At 35.7% G+C, this 20635-nt stretch overlaps 1 protein-coding gene across 1 annotated transcript in view; it reads right to left on the reverse strand.

Moving 5' to 3' along the window:
• Positions 1–20635, reverse strand: part of Pgant2 (polypeptide N-acetylgalactosaminyltransferase 2) — a 98217-nt gene that overhangs the window by 9151 nt on the left and 68431 nt on the right. The window contains exons 2-3 of the mRNA XM_035876074.2: positions 18933–19102; positions 17975–18094 (exon numbers count right to left, since the gene is read on the reverse strand). Of these exons, the coding sequence (XP_035731967.1) occupies positions 17975–18094; positions 18933–19102 (290 nt within the window). The remainder of the gene's footprint in view (positions 1–17974; positions 18095–18932; positions 19103–20635) is intronic.

Here is a 20635-nt window from a genome sequence, read left to right on the forward strand (position 1 = left end):
TTAGGACAAGCGTTCAGTGCCACTTGGAAAATAAAGTTTTTCGCTCGTATGATTCCGAGCAATCTGCTCTTCGGACATTGCTAGTGAGGGTAATTGCGGTGCTGGATATTGAAGTTTTAATTTAACTTCATCTTTGTCGCATCTCCACAGCATAGAAAATTAAAATCTTTGCGACTATTTTGAAATATTTAAGTCGTCTCTATAATCTATACAAACGTTTACTTTTACTTTTCTTCCAATGTTATTCCTTTCTTCTCTCTCGATATTTTTCGATCTAATGATTATTAGACAGATAAGCATATAAATAGATAAATAAATAAATAAATAAATAAATAAATAGTAGTTGGGAATAAATTTGGTTTATGTAATCGTGAACATATTTCGAAACTCTCAGTATTTCCATTAATATTTAAATGCGCGGGATATTTGGTTAATGACGATCGACATATGTAAATGAAATCTCGTTCTATGCTTATTGGTTATGAGTTATGAATACAGAGGACAGTATATATTCTTCATAATGTTTCAAATGGATTAGTATTGTAGGAGTGATCTTTGTAGCTCGTATACATTATATATTTTGCTTACGAGAAGTCTACTTGAGAAGGGTTTATGAGGGCTTTTATGGATTTGGACAATTTCGATTTTGACGTTAATTTTTGAGATATTGCACAATATAGAAATATAGAATATCGTTAAGTTATAAATTTATGGAATGTGTTATTTAAGACAAATTGAATCTTTAATTTTTGATATTGTATTGTTCATCAAAGGACTCGTTTCACGAAGAAAGTTACTTTTTACTTGTTTATTAGTTCTAGAAAGCGAAAAAGCTTTTCCGTGCTCGTACAAACCTATACAGAATCGTCAGACTGAATCACGAAATCGAGGAGAGAGCGAAAGTACGAACTGCGTGTTATTTCCACGAAATTGTGTTGCATAAAAAAGAATACCTACTTCAAGTTCCCGTAGATCCGTAGATCTTAAAACGGTGCGGTTTCCGAAGCGACGTTCCGAGTTCCTTCTGGCTATATATTTCTCCAACTTCGAAACGAAGACACTTTATTTTTACGACTGGTTGCCTTGAACTCGAAGAAAACAAAATAACTTTTTTACCTTACGACCGAAGTCATAATTATTTTACTTTTTAGTTAGATACACTAATTTCGAATTTTAGATATTAACAAAAGATTTTCATCGATGAAAAACGATACTGCTCATTTTGTTAGCCCTTGTATAGTAGTGATTAATAAGTCGCTTTCGTTCGCCATTACAAGAACCCTCGTATATTGCTTGGACGGTTCAAAACGACGACCTCGTAAGCAAATATTATTTTAACGTAGTTACGAGAAGGAGCGAACGAACACACCGATGGTTGGTTGGCTCGTGCAGAAACTTCCATTGATTTTCTCATTTAAACTTGACCAACCGATAAAATCGAGACTCGATTTTTTTTGATCGAATTATCTTTTCCCGATTACCAAATTTTACACTTATTGGTTCGAATTTTATTGTGCCACGAGATCATATATATGTGTGCGTGTGTGTGTGCGTGCGCGTGTGTATGTGTGTGTATATATATATATATATATATATATATATTATAAATATATAAATATGTTATATATTACACACATATGGCTAAATTGCGGCTCTTTATCACCTTCTTTGTGGCACTTGGTTCAATAATCGATTTTTCAAATAATTTATGTAGAAATGTTTTATAAATTGCTCTTTGAATTCTTTTTTTAAAGGAAAGAATATTTTTTCGATCTTTTTTATTTCCCAATTTCTTCTCTAGCTAGAATAATAAAATGATGCAATTAGTAATATTTGATAGCAATTTTAAATACATAGAATTACATTCATAAATGTCAAAATGTAAATTTTTATAATATATCGTGTTTCTAAAAATAAAAAGAAAAAAGTAAATAAAAGAAATAAGAACTACTAAAATTGTTAAAAAATTTATAAGTAATAATTATTCTAACAATTGTAAAATGAAATTTTTAGTAAAAATATTAGAAAAACTATCATTTAAAATTTATTTTGAATCTAATATAACATTTTCCTATTTTTGATTCTTCTAAATATATGAACATTTTCACATGGTTCTTAAGACTATTAAATTTGGATACTCTTTTTATTTAATATAATTTTTTTATGATAATATAATGATTTTCTTAATTATTCAGAATATCGGTATTACATCGATCCAACGAAACATTGTTAGCATTCTCGCGTCAATGCAAACGCGACAGATGAATTTTAGACGTTTCATCGATCGATTAAACCTACGCCCACATCGAAATGTCGTTTTGCAATGCGCGCACGATATCACGAAAGTGCATACAGTTGTCGACGAATAATAACTGTTTAATTAATTACTTCGACGAACCGTACGTGCGAGCTATCGATGTCGTTTTAAGAAGATCGATCGTATTCACCATAAATTCGGTTTATTCGTCGAGAATGTGAATCACGTGTCAGTGAAATTTATGGATTGTCGTATGAATAATAGCTTGTTTTTTTCTTCTTTTTTCTTTCTTTTTTTCTGTTATATATATATATATATATATATATATATATATATATATATATATAAAAGTATTAAGAAAAAAAAGATGAAAAGTAGAAAGAATGACGTTGATAGGTTTGTCAAAAATAACGTCGTAATTCCTAGCTTTGTTTCCGATACACTTTTTTATTTTTTGTTTGGCAAAAGCTTGCAATAGTATAAAACGCTGAAAAGAACGTTGAATCATAGAGAATCGTAAATTTGGGCGATTTTATCGGGAAAATTTCGAATTCTGGAAAACGGGGAACGAGGAACGAGGGGAGAGAAGTGTGAAAAAAGGCCATAAAATCTCATCGAACCGAGACCTCTGTTCTCTTTTATGGCACGTATAAATACGTGTATATCTTCAAATCTGACGTGAAGAATCTCGCGGAAGTATACGTAGGTATATCGCGTTCGAGAGTCGTTGGCATCGTGAATAAAAGATGCTTGAGTTCCGGCATGCATCGTGAGCGTTTCTTACTGTCTTACGTTACTCGGGATTCAAACGTACTTTCTCGAAAGCTACCCAATTTTTCTTTTTATATCGAATAAAATCTGAAGAACGATTTCCATCGCATTTAATTAACTTCGTTGTTTTATTTCCTGATCAATCTTTCGAATTAGAGACACTATTGATTTGTGCGGATTTCAATCGATTTTCTCTCTGACCGAATGTATTCGGACTGCAACACGCGACAATTTCAATTTACATCGATCGTTGGTAATTATTTCATTAAAGTGCCTCCTGGATGTAGAACGAAATGTAGAACGGATATAGAAGCATGCGACCATAATTATATCCGAAATTTCATGATCGATCGTTGGAAATGATCTTAAAGAAATCAATTGATAAACGTATTCGAGAGAAAAATAGAAAAAGAGAAAGAGAAAGAGAAAGAGAGACAGAGAGAGAGAGAGAGAAAGAGAGAGAGAGAGAGAGAAAGAGAGAGAGAGAGAGAGAGAGAGAGAGAGAGAGTGAGTAAAAGTAACTTTGTTTTTAATAACGTCAACTTTAATTACGAGTTAGGTGTTATAGTTAAATGAGGAAGGTACTCAACGAAAGAACTAATTACGAGAGACTCTCGAGTGGGACGGTGAAATCCCTTCGCGAAAACATAGAATCGTTGCGTTGTCTCGTTGTATATTAATGGCTCGTTAAACGAGCTTCCTCATATGAGCTAATATCTGAAATAAAATTTCGGAATTGAGTTAGCATGCCAATCTCGACCAATCTAAAGATAATTTCTTTTTCTTCTTCTTTTTCTTTCTGGAATTAGTTCTCTCGAGGACTCTGATAAGGGAAGAACGAACAGAAATTGAGTGATAATAAGTAACAAACATTGTTATTTATTACTTATTACTAAATGAACGGGATGGCTCGCTTCAAATAAGCAATTCGATATGGCTGAGTGGATATTCCAATGCTTTACTCGTGGATTCATTAACCAATTTCTCCCAGTTCGAGATTGGTTCGTTAATTAGCCTTAACTGTGATGATCTCATGGCAAACATATTTTTTGCAAGTGCGTTAATTTTTGTCTCTTTTCCTCTCTCTTTCTATCTCTTTCTCTCCATCTCTTTCTTTCTTTCTTTCTCTCTCTCTTTCTCTCTCTCTCTCTCTCTCTCTTTCTCTACTTTTATCAAATATATTGAATTATTATTATTTCGTCCGATCCAATATACTTCCTTACGGAGACAAAAATAATATTGTACGAATTAATAATCGTACAATATGATACTTTTAATGACACAAGTAATGATACGTTTGAACGTAATAAAAAATAAATAATAGGCGTGACAGAGCACGTTTTCCGAGTCATAAGTTATAGTCGGTCGAATAAGAATTACGAGAGTATGGAAGAACGCGCAACGGTAAGTCCGACTGTCGATTTCCGAGTCGTTATGATTTACGAGACCATTTTACGAGAAACGAGAGGATGCTTTCGGCACTCTCCTCGCGAAAGAAAAAAGAAGAATCGTTTGAACCGCCGATCGAACCACCGACCGCCACTTTTAAACTTCTCACTTTCCTTTTTTACTTTTTATCGAAAGACTCGTTTTCAAATTCTTCAGCTTTGTTCTCCAATAATGTAAGCCTTTATTTTCTTTTTTTTTGTTTTTAAGTAATCAAGGACGAATATTAATGGGGGAAAAAACGTAAAAGAAAAGAAATAAAATTTTTAATTCTTTTGATCGAAGTTTACGTTTTTTGAATATATCATTCATTCATCATATTGAGTATCATATCCACTTATATATATTAGATTGTTTCAAAAGCTTTTTTTGTTTTTAAATACTGCCAAATAAAACAGCTGCGCGCAAATAGCAGAAGAAATTTTTATAAAAATATATTATATATTATAAATATATATATATATATATATATATATATATATATATATATATCTGTATATATATTATATATATACATAAATTTTCTTGAGATGTCGAATTGATGATAGGCAGAGGTACAACGTAAGCCTGTCGATAAGCGGATCAGACGTTGGCTTCAAGCCTTACGACATTCCGACTTCCGATCGTTCTTGCAAAGTATTCGACACTTTGCAATCGTAGCTCTTGCGGCTTTTCTCAACGCGAAAATGCCTAGGAAACTTTTTCTCTTATACCTTTTCTATCTCTCCACCTTTCTCTCTCTCTCTCTCTCCCTCTCTCTCTCTCTCTCTTTCTCTCTCTCTTTCTTTTTCTTTCTCTGCACCAACAGCTGCAATCCACAGACGCAAATGCACAGAACAGACAGAGAAACTTTTCTCTTAGCGGAATATACGTGCTCGACATGTGTATGCATCCAACCAGTGCTTTTCCTTGAGAACGAACCCATAAGTCGTCGTTTTCGTCGTCGTTCTCGTCGTTGTTCGAAACGTTAGAAAACGAAGATACCTCGTAAAAATTTCCGAGGACGAGTTTTTCCTTCTGTGAATTGAATTAGGACTGATATATATATATATCACGAGTGATAAAAACTTGAAATAAACCGTTTGTTAAATTTGTCTGTCGGAGACATTTTTTTTATATTTTACGAATTTCTCATTAATTAATTTCGAGAATAAGAGTAGGAAATGATCCGTATAGACGTTAACACGTAAATATATCGAGTTAGGTAGAATTTTATCAGTCTATCTCTCAATGATAAGCAGATTGTTCCTGGTAGAGAAGTTATTAAGGATTATCCTCTATATTACGTATTTGCGACGTTATGCAAATTACTGAAGGCCCTCGGCAAACTCTGGAGCACGAACTTGGAACTCTTCTGTCTTTCGTTTGCATGCACGCCTGTATGATTCAAACTCCTACGCCAGCTCGACTTTACTTAGTTTAATGTTCGTAACTTAAGTGCTAGAACAAGTAAAGTTAAGAAGTAAGATCTCGAATATACTTTGTCAGCAGTATCATTGTTTTGATTCGCCCTGTTCGACAGAGCATAAGAGTCACGCTTGTTCCTACAATATTTACTATTTGTTATACAATATACCTTGGTGTATATATTAAATTATACACGGTTAAAAGTTTGACAGAGTATTATAAATATAACAGTTTACATATACGTTCTAAAGCATTAAAATTCTTTAAAAACATTTCTGTAAAGTCGCGATCATCCTAGAAAATATCCGGTTTCGCTTTATTAACCTTTATACGTCGGAAGATTTGTACGTGCTTCATTTTTCACACGGTAGTCTCGGAAATTACGATTATTTTAACTCGACTTTGACGATTTCAGTTTCGTTTTTGATATTCGTACAAACCATTAATCGAGTTTCGAAAACATAATAGTCTTCAATTGTATTATATAATTTTTGTAAAATATTTAAAGGAACAGAAAAGTTACAGTCCGAAAATACGAAGTTTGCTCTGCGATATTCATAGAAATTATTGGGTTATAAATAAATATATAAATAAATAGTACTCGTCATAGTAGAGTTTTTGAAAAAATATGGAAAAGAAAATGCATTTTAGTTGCTCCGGTTTCGTTGAAATAATGCTCCTATAAGTTAGAACTTATCCTCTCACCTTTTTCGCATTCAAGCCAACGCTTCTACCAAAAATCATTTTTCTCCTTGAATCTCTTGCCTTGTAAATTCGCTCGAAGCTTTATCTATAGAATTTTTTCAAAGAACTTTTCAAGATCGGAATTTTAATCGATAAAATATAACAAGAGATACTGCATTTTCGTGTTTATATACTTTCGTAACACACGTTTATGAGACTTTGAACATGGATACAATTTTTAGAAAGCTTTTACATGACCTTATATAATAACGTTAAGATATTTTTATTTTCTTGCAAAACAAATAAGACGAATTACAAAATCCGAACGAACCATTGAAACGTGCTATTTCTCATTTGAGAGAACAGCGAAGAGGTTCGAATTTAAGATTGAATTTATGATGAATGACCTTGGTAGGAATGTCGTCGAACGACTATCGAAATGTATCGTTAACGAGCGACCAACTCATCCATGCAATTTGAGATGCAAATTGAGCATGGGTGTTCTATAAAACTCATAAATTCTTTGATATTTCTTTTAGCTCGTAATTTAGCCAGAAATATTTCCCGAGATGCTATTATTATAATATCAATGGTTATTAATGGAATATCTCTCATATACGTTTCTCAAATACAGTTCTCCAAGTATTTGAAGTAGCAACGATTAACATACCACTGGACTTTGAACGTATAAAGGTAGATCGTTTCACTTTAGATTCCTCTTTCGGTCTGACATTCCTTCTGGTTTTGATACGTTTTATAGTTTCACGCTCTTACCATATTGTTCTTGCGGAATAACGCGAGACGTTCGCGTCAGCTTAATTATTCTCCACCTTTATTTGCATTATTCGAATAAAGCTCTATTCTTCTTCGCACGCGAGATTATATCGAACGGAGCTCGTAACGCGTGACTTATAACCCTATTCAGCCGACTGGGGCTCGCAATAAAAATACGAAGGCAGTACGCATAAATCTGTCTGAATTCAGCTATACACCTACATATATATATACCTAATACATACAGATATATGTATGTGTATATATATATATACACATACATATATACGCGTATCAGTGTGTTATAGAGACTACACGAACGTTCCCTATCTCTCGGTACAATTTTTAGATTTTTAGTTTTATTTAGGTACGCCGGAATTGGCCAACCCAGTGAACTCTGTGCGATCGTTCTATGAAAGAATTGAATTCGTCATGGTTTCATCACTTTTATATGTATACGAGAGACGAACAGATCCTGACCATTTCATTCGACTTTAGGAAAATTATGTTCCTTGTACCTCGTTCCATTTTCAACCTATGTTTCATCAAATCATCATATTCTCTGCTCTCGTCAAGAAATAGATCGCTTTGTTCGATTGATGAGAGAAATCGCAACGTCGATGGTGTTAGATCGCTTGGCTTATGTCGCTTAAGAACTAATCTATCCTTAGGTGGTCTTAGCAAAGCGAGGATGCTTCCTCAGAATGGCATTTAGTCGATATGGTAAATGTTTGACTTGGCACGACTAACGTGCTAAGTTGCTTAAATTTTTGTTTATACGGGACGATCTACTTGGCCCATTTTAGGCTCCAAGAGAACTCGATATTTGTGTTTTACGCTTCGTATGTCCCTTCCATTATTCATTTTATTCAAATTCAAAGTATATATTTACAAAAGGTAATGGGATAATTACATGACGTAATTTCTTTAAAATTATATATATATATATTTTTCGTAGAACAATATGATAAACTCTTTTACCTTTCGATCATTTAACTTTATGCCGTCGTTTCACAAATATTGGATTTGGTCGAAATCATACTATGCAAATTTAGCCCCCACAGTTTCTCCCTTCCTATTTTGGTTTTTCTCTCATCCGCTCGTTGTCGGTACCGCGTGCGAATAGTCACGATAGCATGCATGACGATATTGAAATTCGAATCGCGATATCAATATTCTCACGGAAGTCCGTACACTTTGACGCAACCTTTGTAAAAAGAAAAACTTTTTGGAATTTAAATTAGATTATCTTCATAGTGTGAAATCAACGACGATTTTACATACATATCTTTATTTCTACGCAATTACGTATGGAATAAAGTTGTCTTGATTTCATCGTCAAAGTAAGTATTTACTTACATCGTCGTTCCAACATGCTCGATTAATTATGTAAATCAGGTGGTAAGCGACGGTAAGTCTTCGAACGGACGACAACGCATTTACGTGTCTCCCTATCGATCGGCTGTTGATCGTCGGCTATTCACAAAAGCCTCTTCTGCAAACATTCAAAGTGAGGAGAAAGATAGAGATAGATTGAGAGAAAGAGAGAGGAAGAGAGAGGGAGGGAGGAACAGAGAGGGAGAGAAAGAGAAATGGAGGGAGGAACAGAGATAAAAACGGAGAGAGAAAGAGAGAGCGAATAATGTTCGCTTCAGCGAGCCGAAAATGGAAAATTCATTTTTCCGTAGAGTCCACGGTTTGGCTCGTCAACGCAAACCAATGGCGATTTTGTACGAAACGGTAATCTCGTTAAGCCGTACTCGCGAATAGCGGCGACGTAATTTGGAGAACAGCATGCCTTTCGAATTTGTTGATTTTTTGAAAAAATGACGTAACGAAGAGCGACAGAGATATAGAGAGAGGGAGAAAGAAAGAAAGGAAGAGAGAGAGAGAGAGAGAGAGAGAGAAAAGTGAGAGAGAGAGAAAGAGAGAAAGAGAGAGAGAGAGAGAAAAGTGAGAGAGAGAGAGAAAGAGAGAAAGAGAGAAAGAGAAAGAGAGAGAGAGAGAGAGAGAGAGAGAGAGATAGTGAGGAAGAGAGAAAAATTTATGACAGTTTCTCCCATGCAACGGATAGGAAAATTTCATTTGGGCTCGAGATAAAACGAAGGTTGTTTTCATAAAACCGTATCGTGCGATCACTCGTTCGAAGTTATGTCACGTTTACACGGAGCTATCAAAGCCAATATGCCTTTGGATCCCTCTGTCGAGACTGCTCAGCGTATTACATTATACATGGATGCGATCGATTAATTCTACTTGTTCCAACGCGAAGCATCGACCGGATGAGACATTAATATTAACGACATTCGACGCGTCTCTGTAAGTACGTATCAAGTAAATACATTCCTTAATGTCCAAAAAGATAGCGAAATGTTTCGATTTTTCTTCTTCGTAACTCTATATATATAAGTATGTACGAAATAAATGTACATCTATATAGAACAGATACATATATACCATAAAACGACTTTGTCCCTCGTAAAGCTCGCGTTAGCGTTTCTCATTATTTTTACGCTCAAAGACGAAAATGCATCGTCTCGAGGGAAAAGAAGGTACAGAATATCTCGAGAAGATTTTTCTTCTCTTACATTTTCTTCTTATACAAATGGAAAGCCCTTCCTTTCTGTTTGTCCTTCACGGAACGGTGCTGTAAGTTTCGAAAGAATCGTGACTACTTGCGTACGGCATTTCTATTTTCTTGCAATTTAAAGGTTGAGGAGAGAATACGGTAGAAAAGGACGGAATTTAAAATCTAATTTTGTATAAGTTTTGAGAGTAGCTTCGTTGCTTCGTCCCTATCATGCTTTCCCTCTCTCTACCTCCCTGACTGCTTCCGCCCCACCTTCACGCTCTTACTTCTTGCTACTCCGTTCTCTTTCTTTTTCTTCTCATCCAAATATTCCGTCGTCTTCCGTAATTTCTCCGAAGGTGGTGCAATCATGTTCTCCGACCTTTCGCAACCTCTCCTACTCTTCCTCATTCTTACCTCGTTGTCACCCTTTCTCCAAAGCACTTTACATTTGCGCTTCTTCTTCTTTTGAGAAAGGGAAGGGAGAGAGAGAGAGGGAGAAAGAGAGAGAGAGAGAGAGAGAGAGGGAGAGAGAGAGAGAGAGAGTAAAAGGATCGACACAATCGCGAGATGAAAGGAACGTTCGTTCGTGACTTTGCTTTTCTTTCTATTCGATGATGCTTCACATTTGTAATATGAAGCGCGAAAAAATAATAATCATCGACTTCATCGACATGAGAAAATAACAAAGTTATTGGAGAGAGAAAGAGAGAGAGAGAGAGAGAGGAAACGTAAATGCGAACATAACTGATTAGTAAAGAATCCTATCTAGCATACTTATGCAATCTCCAGATAACACGATAACACGATCGATTTGTCGGAAGAGCGTAAAAAAGAATAAAAATACAAAAAATGATTAAATCGGCTAGAAGATAAATACTAGCGATTATTTTAATCTCAACGAAATGGATTTCTGAGAAGCGTCGTTCATTTACTACTTCGATCGCCTTCCCATCGTGCATAAAATGTCGACTGTGCACCGTCCTTCATCATCCTACATCCCGGAAGTTCGCTTTTTGCTGAATAAAACATAAAGGCGCTTTTTAAAATCAAAAACTTTCGGACCTCCTTGTTACCCTTTTTTCGGCGTGAATACTTAAACGAGCTCGTAGCTAGGCGCAGCTAACGTAACGATAACCTTTTTGGTAGCTTCCAAACCAAGTCCTCTCTTCTCTCTCTTTTTCTCTCTACCTCTCTTTCTCTCTCTACCTCTCTTTCTCTCTTTACCTATCTCTCTCTACCTCTCTTTCTCTCTTTACCTATCTCTCTTTCTCTCTCTACCTCCCTTTCTCTCTTTACCTATCTCTCTTTCTCTCTCTACTTCTCTTTCTCTCTCTACCTCTCTCCCTCTCTTTCTCTCTCTACCTCTCTCCCTCTCTTTCTCTCTCTACCTCTCTCCCTCTCTTTCTCTCTCTACCTCTCTCCCTCTCTTTCTCTCTCTACCTCTCTCCCTCTCTTTCTCTCTCTACCTCTCTTTCTCTCTCTACCTATCTCTCTTTCTCTCTCTACCTCTCTCTCTCTCTACCTCTCTTTCTCTCTCTCTCTCTCTCTTTCTCTCTCTCTCTCTTTCTCTCTCTACCTCTCTTTCTCTCTCTCTCTCTTTCTCTCTCTCTCTCTCTCTCTCTACCTATCTCTTTTTCTCTTTCTCTTTTCGTTTATACTTTTCTCTCATTTTTTCCTTCATCCTTCTTTCTTTTTTCTTTCTCTTTCTTTCTCTTTCGTTCTCTCTTTCTCTCAGACTAAACTAATTTCCCTACCGTTTACGGTGGCAGCCGAGCACCTGACGCACGATATCGATACCGGCGAAAAAAAGAAAGAAAAAAGAAAAAAAAGAAAAAAAAAGAAAAAAGAAAAAAATTAGAAAGAGGATATCGCTGGTCAATTATTTTCTCCTCCGGATTTACGTCCCACCACGTAATCCTTGTATCCCTGGCCACCGACTATTATCGCTTTCTCGAACTCGAAGAGTACTTCATTTCTCGTTAAAGAATCCACGAATGTTCGTCTTTCCGCAACTTTCTTGAATAAATTACAAGAAAATGGATCGTAAATTCGTTGGAAGAAAAAAAATTCTTCTTTAATTGGTATATTCGTTCCACGAGTACATCCATTTACTTATATTCGTTTTACACAATCTCTTAAATTCACGATAGGGAATAATATTTCGAGGAAAAAGAAAAGAAAAAGAAGTGGAAATTTCTTTTCTCGTGAGGAAAATAGGCCAATATCTCGAAGATAGGAAGAAAGTCAGGAAGAGATGGAGGAAGGAACTTTTTTCTTTTTTTTTCCTTTTTTTCTTTTCTCGAACGAGGAAGAGGAAAGGTCGTGATATTTGTAGCGATAATAACGTTGGCTCGGTTTTACCAGCAGCACGTAGGTATCTCTTCTCGATCAAGTCGAAACGATTTATATTCCTGAGAAAGTAGTCGGCCGTGCTCTTAATCCATGCTCGTCAGCATCCGAGAGAGACATTCCTTCTCGACTCCGTAGGATCGTCTACGCGTACTACGTGCGTTCGCCGATCTTCTTTTGCCGGAATCGTTTCTCGTCTCTCGAGAAACACGATCGAATCGCACTTTCGCCGAGATGAATCACTTCTTCCTCTCACTAAGGAGTCTTTTTCCCTTCCGCGGTTGATGACTCGTGAGAGGATTCTACTACATAATAATCGATCAACGTTGAATAAACAAAAGATTTTTCTTTCTTTTTTCTTTCTTTGGTTTTCTTTTTTTTTAGTCCTTTTCATTTCTTTTTGCCCTAAACAGTGAAAGTTGTTACATAGGAGCATGTTTTTAAATTTGAGAGAAAAATAAAATAAAATAAAAGGAAAGAAAATAAAGAAATCCAGGAACTAGATTGTCAGATATGAGGAATAAGAGAAGCGTGAAACGTCTCGTTGGTAGTGATGCAAATAGAGGCACAAACAACTTAAATGGAAAACAAACATAATTATTCGATAGGACGGTGAGAGCAGAATGGCGGAAGGAGGTTTAGTTATCCAGGTGCAAACCAGTGCATTTACATACGCATCGTGTACGATGCGTCGACCGTCGCTCTTTGCATTCTCATCTCTACGTAAAGATGAAAAGCGTGAGAGATATCGTTGAAAGAGACTTTGGAAGTACCTCTTTCTCTCTCTCTCTGTCTCTCTCTCTCTCTCTCTCTCTCTCTCTGTCTCTCTCTCTGTCTCTCTCTCTCTCTCTCTCTGTCTCTCTCTCTCTCTCTGTCTCTCTCTCTCTCTCTCTCTTCGACTCTTGAAAAAATACATAGTAATATTTCTCCCTCCGGCAAAATGTTGCAAGATTTTTTTTGCAAATGCTTTATTCGACAAGATGGCCGAACATATTGGATAGTGTCAGTTTTTCTTCTTCTTTCCTTTTTTGTTCTTTTCGGTTTTTTACCTTTTCTTTTTGTTCATCCATTGAAGGTACTCGACTCTTAGCATTTTTTTAATCTCCCTCGAGCACATCTAAACAGAGACTCAATTCTTCTAGTATCTAGGTGTACCAGTGAGAAAATAAAGGAGAAGAGAAGAAGAAAGGGGTCTACTCGTCAGGATCGTCTTTTCGTTTATCTTATCTCTCGACCGAGCTTTGTCCAAAGGAGGAAAGTTGTCGAGTGAACTTTCTATGTGAGTACTTCTCACGTTCCAAATGAATGTTACAGATCTTCTCGTTCGATGTTAAGAACATTACTAAGCTCTATCGCATTTATTTTTTGTTCAAGTTGCAAGTTCTCGAATTATACAAGGAAATCTCTCTAATTAACCGTACTTTTCAATTAAAATCCTTCGAAACTGTATCCCTTCGTTCTTTTGTACGCACGATTTATTCCTTCGGTTTTCGCTCACGGTAAATTCATTCAAATAATGTCGATGAACGATTAAAAACTTTAAGAGTATCGTAGATAGTTCGTTAATGTAAATGAAGGTTCGAATTGGTTTTAATTGAATACGCAGTTTTATACGTAAAACGAACTGATCTAATAGCTGTATATTAAAGACATTCTGCAAAGTAGCAAAGCGTTTGTTTATCGTCACTCTTGTTTATCGAGATGAACTGAGTTTTAAAGTGAATTCTACAAGAAGGCTTTTAAAGAGCGTTTCGAAGATAAGAAGAGGAGCGAAGAAAAGGAAGAAAAAGAAGCGAACGACGGGATAGTTACTTAGCAAAAAGACATAAGTTCACGTCAGCAGGTTGGACGATAAAAAAAAGTCATAGAAATGAAGCAAAGCAAAGGACGTTCGGAGCATAAAGGAGGAACTGTCCTTAACGGTAATAAACTTTATCTTCTTCGCCTCGAGGATCCATTATTCGTTGTCTCGTTCGAAGGAATCGTGATTTTCTTTCGATTATTTTTATTAAAGACCTTTTACGGAAAAGGAACATGAACGGAAAGGAGCGACTTTGGCGAGCTTTCGAGCGCGAAAACGAAGTCGACGGATCGCCTACTACCTACCGATTTGAAGGATCCCCGAGTTTAAACGTTTGTTTCATTGGTCGGCTTTATCGAGAGTTCAGTCAACTAAGAAGACGATCGCTTGCTCGGCTAATGAAGCGTTGCTCTAGTTGGATTCATTATAAAAGAAGCTACGAGAGCTTACGCTACGCTCAACTTAATTCAATTCGAAGTTACGTATTTAGCGAGAATAGCATAAAGGTTTGCATTCATCGAAGTAAACCGAGGAGAGTCAATGAGAGCACTTTTCGTCGTCTTTTCTAAGCTATTCGCTTCGATATTTAGCTCTGAATCGTCTCTATCCTTTCCAACTTACTTTCATTGTTCCACCAACAAAAGTTCGAATCTCGAGAAGCGAACTTGTTCATTGATTTTCTTTTTTTTCTTTCCTCTATCTTTTTTTTAAATTCCTCCATGGAAAGAGCAATATTAACTGATAAGAGTTCCACGAGCATCGTCCAATTATAGGGGGATATACGGTCTGAATGTGACAGAAACTGCGGAGGACAGCTTTCCGGTCGTCCCTTCGAGTTTGGCCATTGGAGATTGGCGATATTGTGAAGGTGGATCAACAGCGAGCCAGAAAGGAGAGAAAACTTGTCCTTCACACAAAAGGATTTACCATTATAAACCGATTCGATGTACTAGTCGAAATTTTTTCTTGGAAAAATTCATAATGCTATACCCGACTAAGAGCGGTCAATTCGGACAGGACGTTCGTTTAAAAAAAAAAAAAAATATCGAAAAAGATATCGAAGGTACTTAATTATATTCGTAAGGATTTGTCGTTAACATTAAGACCGAAAATAATGTATATTTATCTTCGAGTTAAAACCTGATGGCATTCGAGAGGAAGTTTCATCTTAATGCAGTTCCACCCGATAATGCTACCTCGAAGTTTTAAAAGTACCTCCACAAATTTACGTTGGGGATTTTCGTCTCGGACTTATCTCTGGTAGCTCGAAACTTTGCTACAAAGAGAGCTTCGCTGATCTTCGTGAACACGTCATAAAAATATTGTTGTCACGAGTTGCCGAGTTAGAAAGAACCTCTTGACGTTTTGTCGTGGAAGAATAAGAATAAAACGCAAAAGACGAAGAGGAAGAAGAAGAGGACGAAGAAGAAGAAGAAGATAAGAAAGAAAGAAAGTATAAAAAAGAGGGAAAAAGATAAGAAGAAGAAGAAAAAAAAAGAAAAAGAAAATACGTCTACTAAATGATCGAGATAAAGAATCGTTCGTCGTATGGGCCGGATATTGTCTTATCGAGTTTTATCTCGACAAGCTCGATATAGAAATAATGATGATAATACAAAGCTCTGTTCATACGATATCGATTTTCGTAGTTCGACTTAGGCTCGATTCCCTTGATATTTTCTTACGTGTGTACGTACACGCAGCTCCCTTGAAACTCAATGCAAGTAGTACAACACGAGCTTTTCATTCAACAACGGCGATGTCGGAAGGTCCTATTGTATTGGTCCAAGTACATTGCAGAAGATGTCATCCTTTGTCGCGGCCTCTAAAGACACCGAGCAACCTCGTGACACGATTTTCGACCTTCTTTCATCGCGGTAAAGACGTTACACTAATGATGTTCTTTGAAATGAGAACATAAACGTTTGTAACTCGTTAGAATATACTACGAATCAATAATTTATAGTAAATATGCGCAAGTGCTTCGTCGTATAATAATTTTAATAATAAGTTTCTTATTTTTTTCTTTTTTCTTTTTTACTCAAGTTTCCGTAACATTTTCCATATAATCGTAAAAAGAAAGAGAGAGAGAGAAAGAGAGAGATCACCGGTCGCATATTAAAACTCATTCGAGATAAGCTTTTGTCATAGGCTCACGAACGTACACGGAATTCCTTTACTTGTTGATTGCCACAGCTTAAGAGAAATAGTTTCGTCGAGAATGTGACAAGCGTGTAAGATGACGTCGGAAATTAGATCATGCTGAAGAAGACTGAAGAGCCCTTATACACTTCGATAGAGAAAGTCAAGGAAAATCGAGGACAAGGATTCTATTTGAATTCTTAAATATAAAGCAGCATTTAAAATGACAAAATAGTATCGATTGGAAGTTGCTTGAAGAGAACCGAATAACGTAGGAAACGTTCGTACGTATGTATGTATATACGTAATGTACGTTAAACGCGAATAGAACAAATATTCGATATCTTTATTTATACTTATATATATATTTTTTTTGCAATCATGTAATAATAAGAAAGTATTTGTATTAGACTTAACAATCTTGTCGATCAAAAATATTCAATAAAATGTGCACATGTAATGAGATGCATACGAAATATTTCGTCAATATTTCGCAAAAACAAAATGTAATACGGTTTTCAGATTTATTCTGTGATATCTCTTCCTGTCTGTCTCTCTTACATAGTTTTAGCTTTCCATAAATTTGTTTCCGTAATTCGTGCAGACAAACAGAAGCAATAGTTTATTCAACGCATGGAGTGTTCTCCTATATGACGTTGCACTTGTTGAATAATTGACTTATACGACTTCACCGCGAGCCTCGTGGGTTCGTTTATAACGAACAACGTTATTTCTCTCTTCCTGTATTAAAATACAAAGGAAAACGGAAACATTGGAAAATTGATAAATTGAAGAGTATCTTTTACGCGTATAACAAATTCTAGATTATTATATTTCTTAATTATTTTATTGACGTTCTAAAAATTTAATTACGATAGATCACAATTGATGAAATTTGATACAATATTTTTGAACATTTCGATTACAAAAGATATAAATAATCTTCGTCAACGATTGGGTCGATTTTGTTCTTTGATCTAAATATCATACTCGTCTCGTACCACCGTTGCCTTATACATCCTTAAGAATATATATATAATGTTTAACTTAAAAAAATATTATGTTTAATTTAGAAATATTCGATTATTTAATTAGTTTAGATCTCAAATTGAATGAACTACTTTATACGCGTAAAATATACAAATTAAATTGAGAATGAGAAGTTACTCGTCTTAAATTATCGAGACAAATAAGACTAGTCAATCAATTTTATCGAAGTTCATTCATCCGAGAAAACGTACTTTCTATCGATTTCTTGAACGATGACTAGGTCGGAGGTCGTTGGAAGCTATTTCTTACGAGCCATTGCCGCTTTTCTTCGACGAAGCCATTGCTTTCTGGCGGCTTCGATGTAACGCTCTTTGGCATGGGGTTCCATGAATTCCCAACGATACGCTGCGATCTTGGCGATCACACGTGAGGAATGCTGTTTCCCGAAAGATTCGCGAAGGCTTTGGTAATAGTGTATGAAAGGATTGATAGATCGACACTTCACAATTGATTTTTTCTTTACACTTTTCTCCTTCATAATAATGATTGTACCTATTTTTCGTTCGTTCGCCGAATCCAATCGATTATTTATCGATTCGCCGTTAAGTTTGACCAATTGCATTATTATTTACGATATAATTTGATCATTTCTTGGGAGTTTTTTCATTGACGCAATTTCGAATCAAACTGAACTTGTCCACGATCGATCGAACGATTGATTAAATAAATGACGTAAGCGTTTCGATATATACGATTAAATTTACATGTTATTATTACTTACATAGCACTACGAGTATCAGGAATATCCCTATTACTTGGAAGACCATCGGAGGCTTCTTGATTGAATTTATTTCTTGCGTATGGATCCTCACCAGCTCGCAGACCACCTCGCGAAACGTACCTACGATAAAAAGCGAATATTATAGTTTATACTTGCGAAACGTTTATCAGATAAACCTACGTACATAGGTACGGCGACCAGCAATGTACATAATTTATAATTTCTATTGTGGATTAAACTTGCCGGTAAACGTCCTTTTGCAACTGTTGTATTAATATCGCGTATCTCCCGTGAGTTTTTAGTATGCTAATGTTGTCGATGTATTTCATGGAGAAAAAATTGTGTTGCTCCTGAACTAAATTGCGACAGTTTCGGTTGGTATTTTCGAATGTTATCTGGAGTTCCATCTATTTTGCTCGTGTGAGATTCTACATTTACCTCGATTTATATTAATTATATATGTAGAATTCGTGAAAAAAGTTGTACCATTGGTGTTAGACCGGGACTTAAATTTACTTTTTGGACAGTTACCCTAACCATTAAGCTATCCAGGTCATTCAGTCAACTTGTACATGAGTGTCTACTTGTGTAAAATGGAAGTGCTTTCTCTCTCTCTCTCTCTCTCTCTCTCTCTCTCTCTCTCTCACTCTCTCACTCACTCACTCACTCACTCACTCACTCACTCACTCACTCACTCACTCAGTCATTCACTCTTTTTCATGCAACTAATTTTCATGTGAATAAATTGCGTAAAAAAATACTTATATTGTAGAAAAGAAAATATATACAAATGTTTAGAAATGTTTTTCATACCATTTTCATGGATCTTATATTCTTGATCACCATTGATTCATTGATATGAGTTCGCTCGTACTGTTGATTTTCTGATCACGAAAATACTCGAATTTTTTGCTCGTACACATAAATTCGAAACATTAAGCGAAAACTTTTCTCTTACCCTTGCTCGTCGAAGTAATTCCAAGTGACTCTTGGATCGGGTGTAGGAGCAGGCTGTAGTTCGGACGACATCGCAATGGCAGTACCATCTGGGTCCATGTAACCACCGGCATTTCCAGCGGATAGGGCCAAGGATGCGGGTTCCTTCAATCGCAATGCTCTGTTCTCGTTCTGCGAAAAGAAAATGGTACGTCAGATCGAACTAATCCGATAATAGTCGCGTTTCCGATAATACGATAGATAGAAAGTTAAAGCGAACTTGTGGCAACTTTTCAGACTCTAAGGCGACGTTAGCAGCTAGCGATCATAGATATCGATACACTAAGTCAATACGAGAGAGCGAGCATTCCATAGCAGAGAATAGCATTGTACGGAAAATGGATGTCAGGATATATATAGGTCATTGAATTTCGTACATCGAGATTCCCTTGAGACGCGTTCTGTGTTTGTCTTCGAGAACATACGATACCTACGTGTGTGCATGTGTGTATGTATATATAGGAATACATATGTATATATAGATACCGTATATCTGATACAAAATGTATACCCTGACTTATTCTCGTTGGATAATTCATTTGACAAAAAAATTCTTACTCGAAAATGGCTCGACATTTTGTATGGAAATTTTAACAAAATTATGAGTGATTGTCGAATTTTATTCTTTAGTTTCTCCTACCTTCGAAAAGATCGAAAATGTAAATGAAACAAAGAAACAAAGAAAGAGAGAAAAAGAGAGAGAAAGAGATATCGGGATAAAGAAGACGAACGAAGTGTGAAATAACTTGGCTGTGATGAAATATTTATTCACGGTCCAGGAATCATATTAAATCGGAAGCGCAGCCGGTCCAACTGTGCGCGGCAAGCTGTTGCATCCGGTTCCACGTGACATTCGAATCAGAGTGCGCTCTGCTGGATAAAACTCGATAAACTTCGAGAGCCAACGAAACTTCGGACGAGTCGATGATTCTTCGTCGCTCGTAGAAGGAAGAACTTCAAATCTTATGGTTCTCAAGAGCTTTCGTTATATCGAGAAAATTATGCTAGCTCCGCTCGTAAAACTTTGCACCGTCTCGATGATCACCTTACCGATAAAACGATACAATGAAGAAAATGAAAGATTTTCTGCCTAATTATCTCGATTATTACTCTTAACATTTTTATGACAACTCATTTTATTGAATTTTTTTCTTTTAATTATCCGTCTATACTCTATCTGTTTACGTTCTATTAAAAAAGTTAATAAAAATAAAGTATCATTATCTTTAAGAATTTTATGATTCAATATATTCATTCGATTATTTAATTGATCTTTTTGTCTGTATAAACGATTATAAAATAAAAATTAACTTTATATCATTTTGATTACAATTATTAAGTATAATCTATATATGTACTATCTACGTTGAAAATAAAATTAAAATAGATAAAATTGGAATTGACAGTTATCGATTTCCTTTTTCGTAATATTAGATAATTATAAGAATGAGCGATGAATTATCGTCTTTAAATATAAACAATTTAAAGTTATATTTACTCGTAATATATAATAACAACGAAAGTGCGATTAGATCGCAAACGTCTGTAGAGTTTCGCTTCATTAATGTTCTACGATCATGTTGAAAGTAGTAATATTTATTAGCGCAACGTGAAGGCCTTTGTGCTAGCTAAAGGAGAATAGTATATACGGTCGATTAAGTATGC

The sequence above is a fragment of the Vespa mandarinia genome, chromosome 8, assembly GCF_050613455.1.
Source record: "Vespa mandarinia isolate Hongniang chromosome 8, ASM5061345v1, whole genome shotgun sequence".
In the NCBI taxonomy this organism is placed as follows: Eukaryota; Metazoa; Arthropoda; class Insecta; order Hymenoptera; family Vespidae; genus Vespa; species Vespa mandarinia.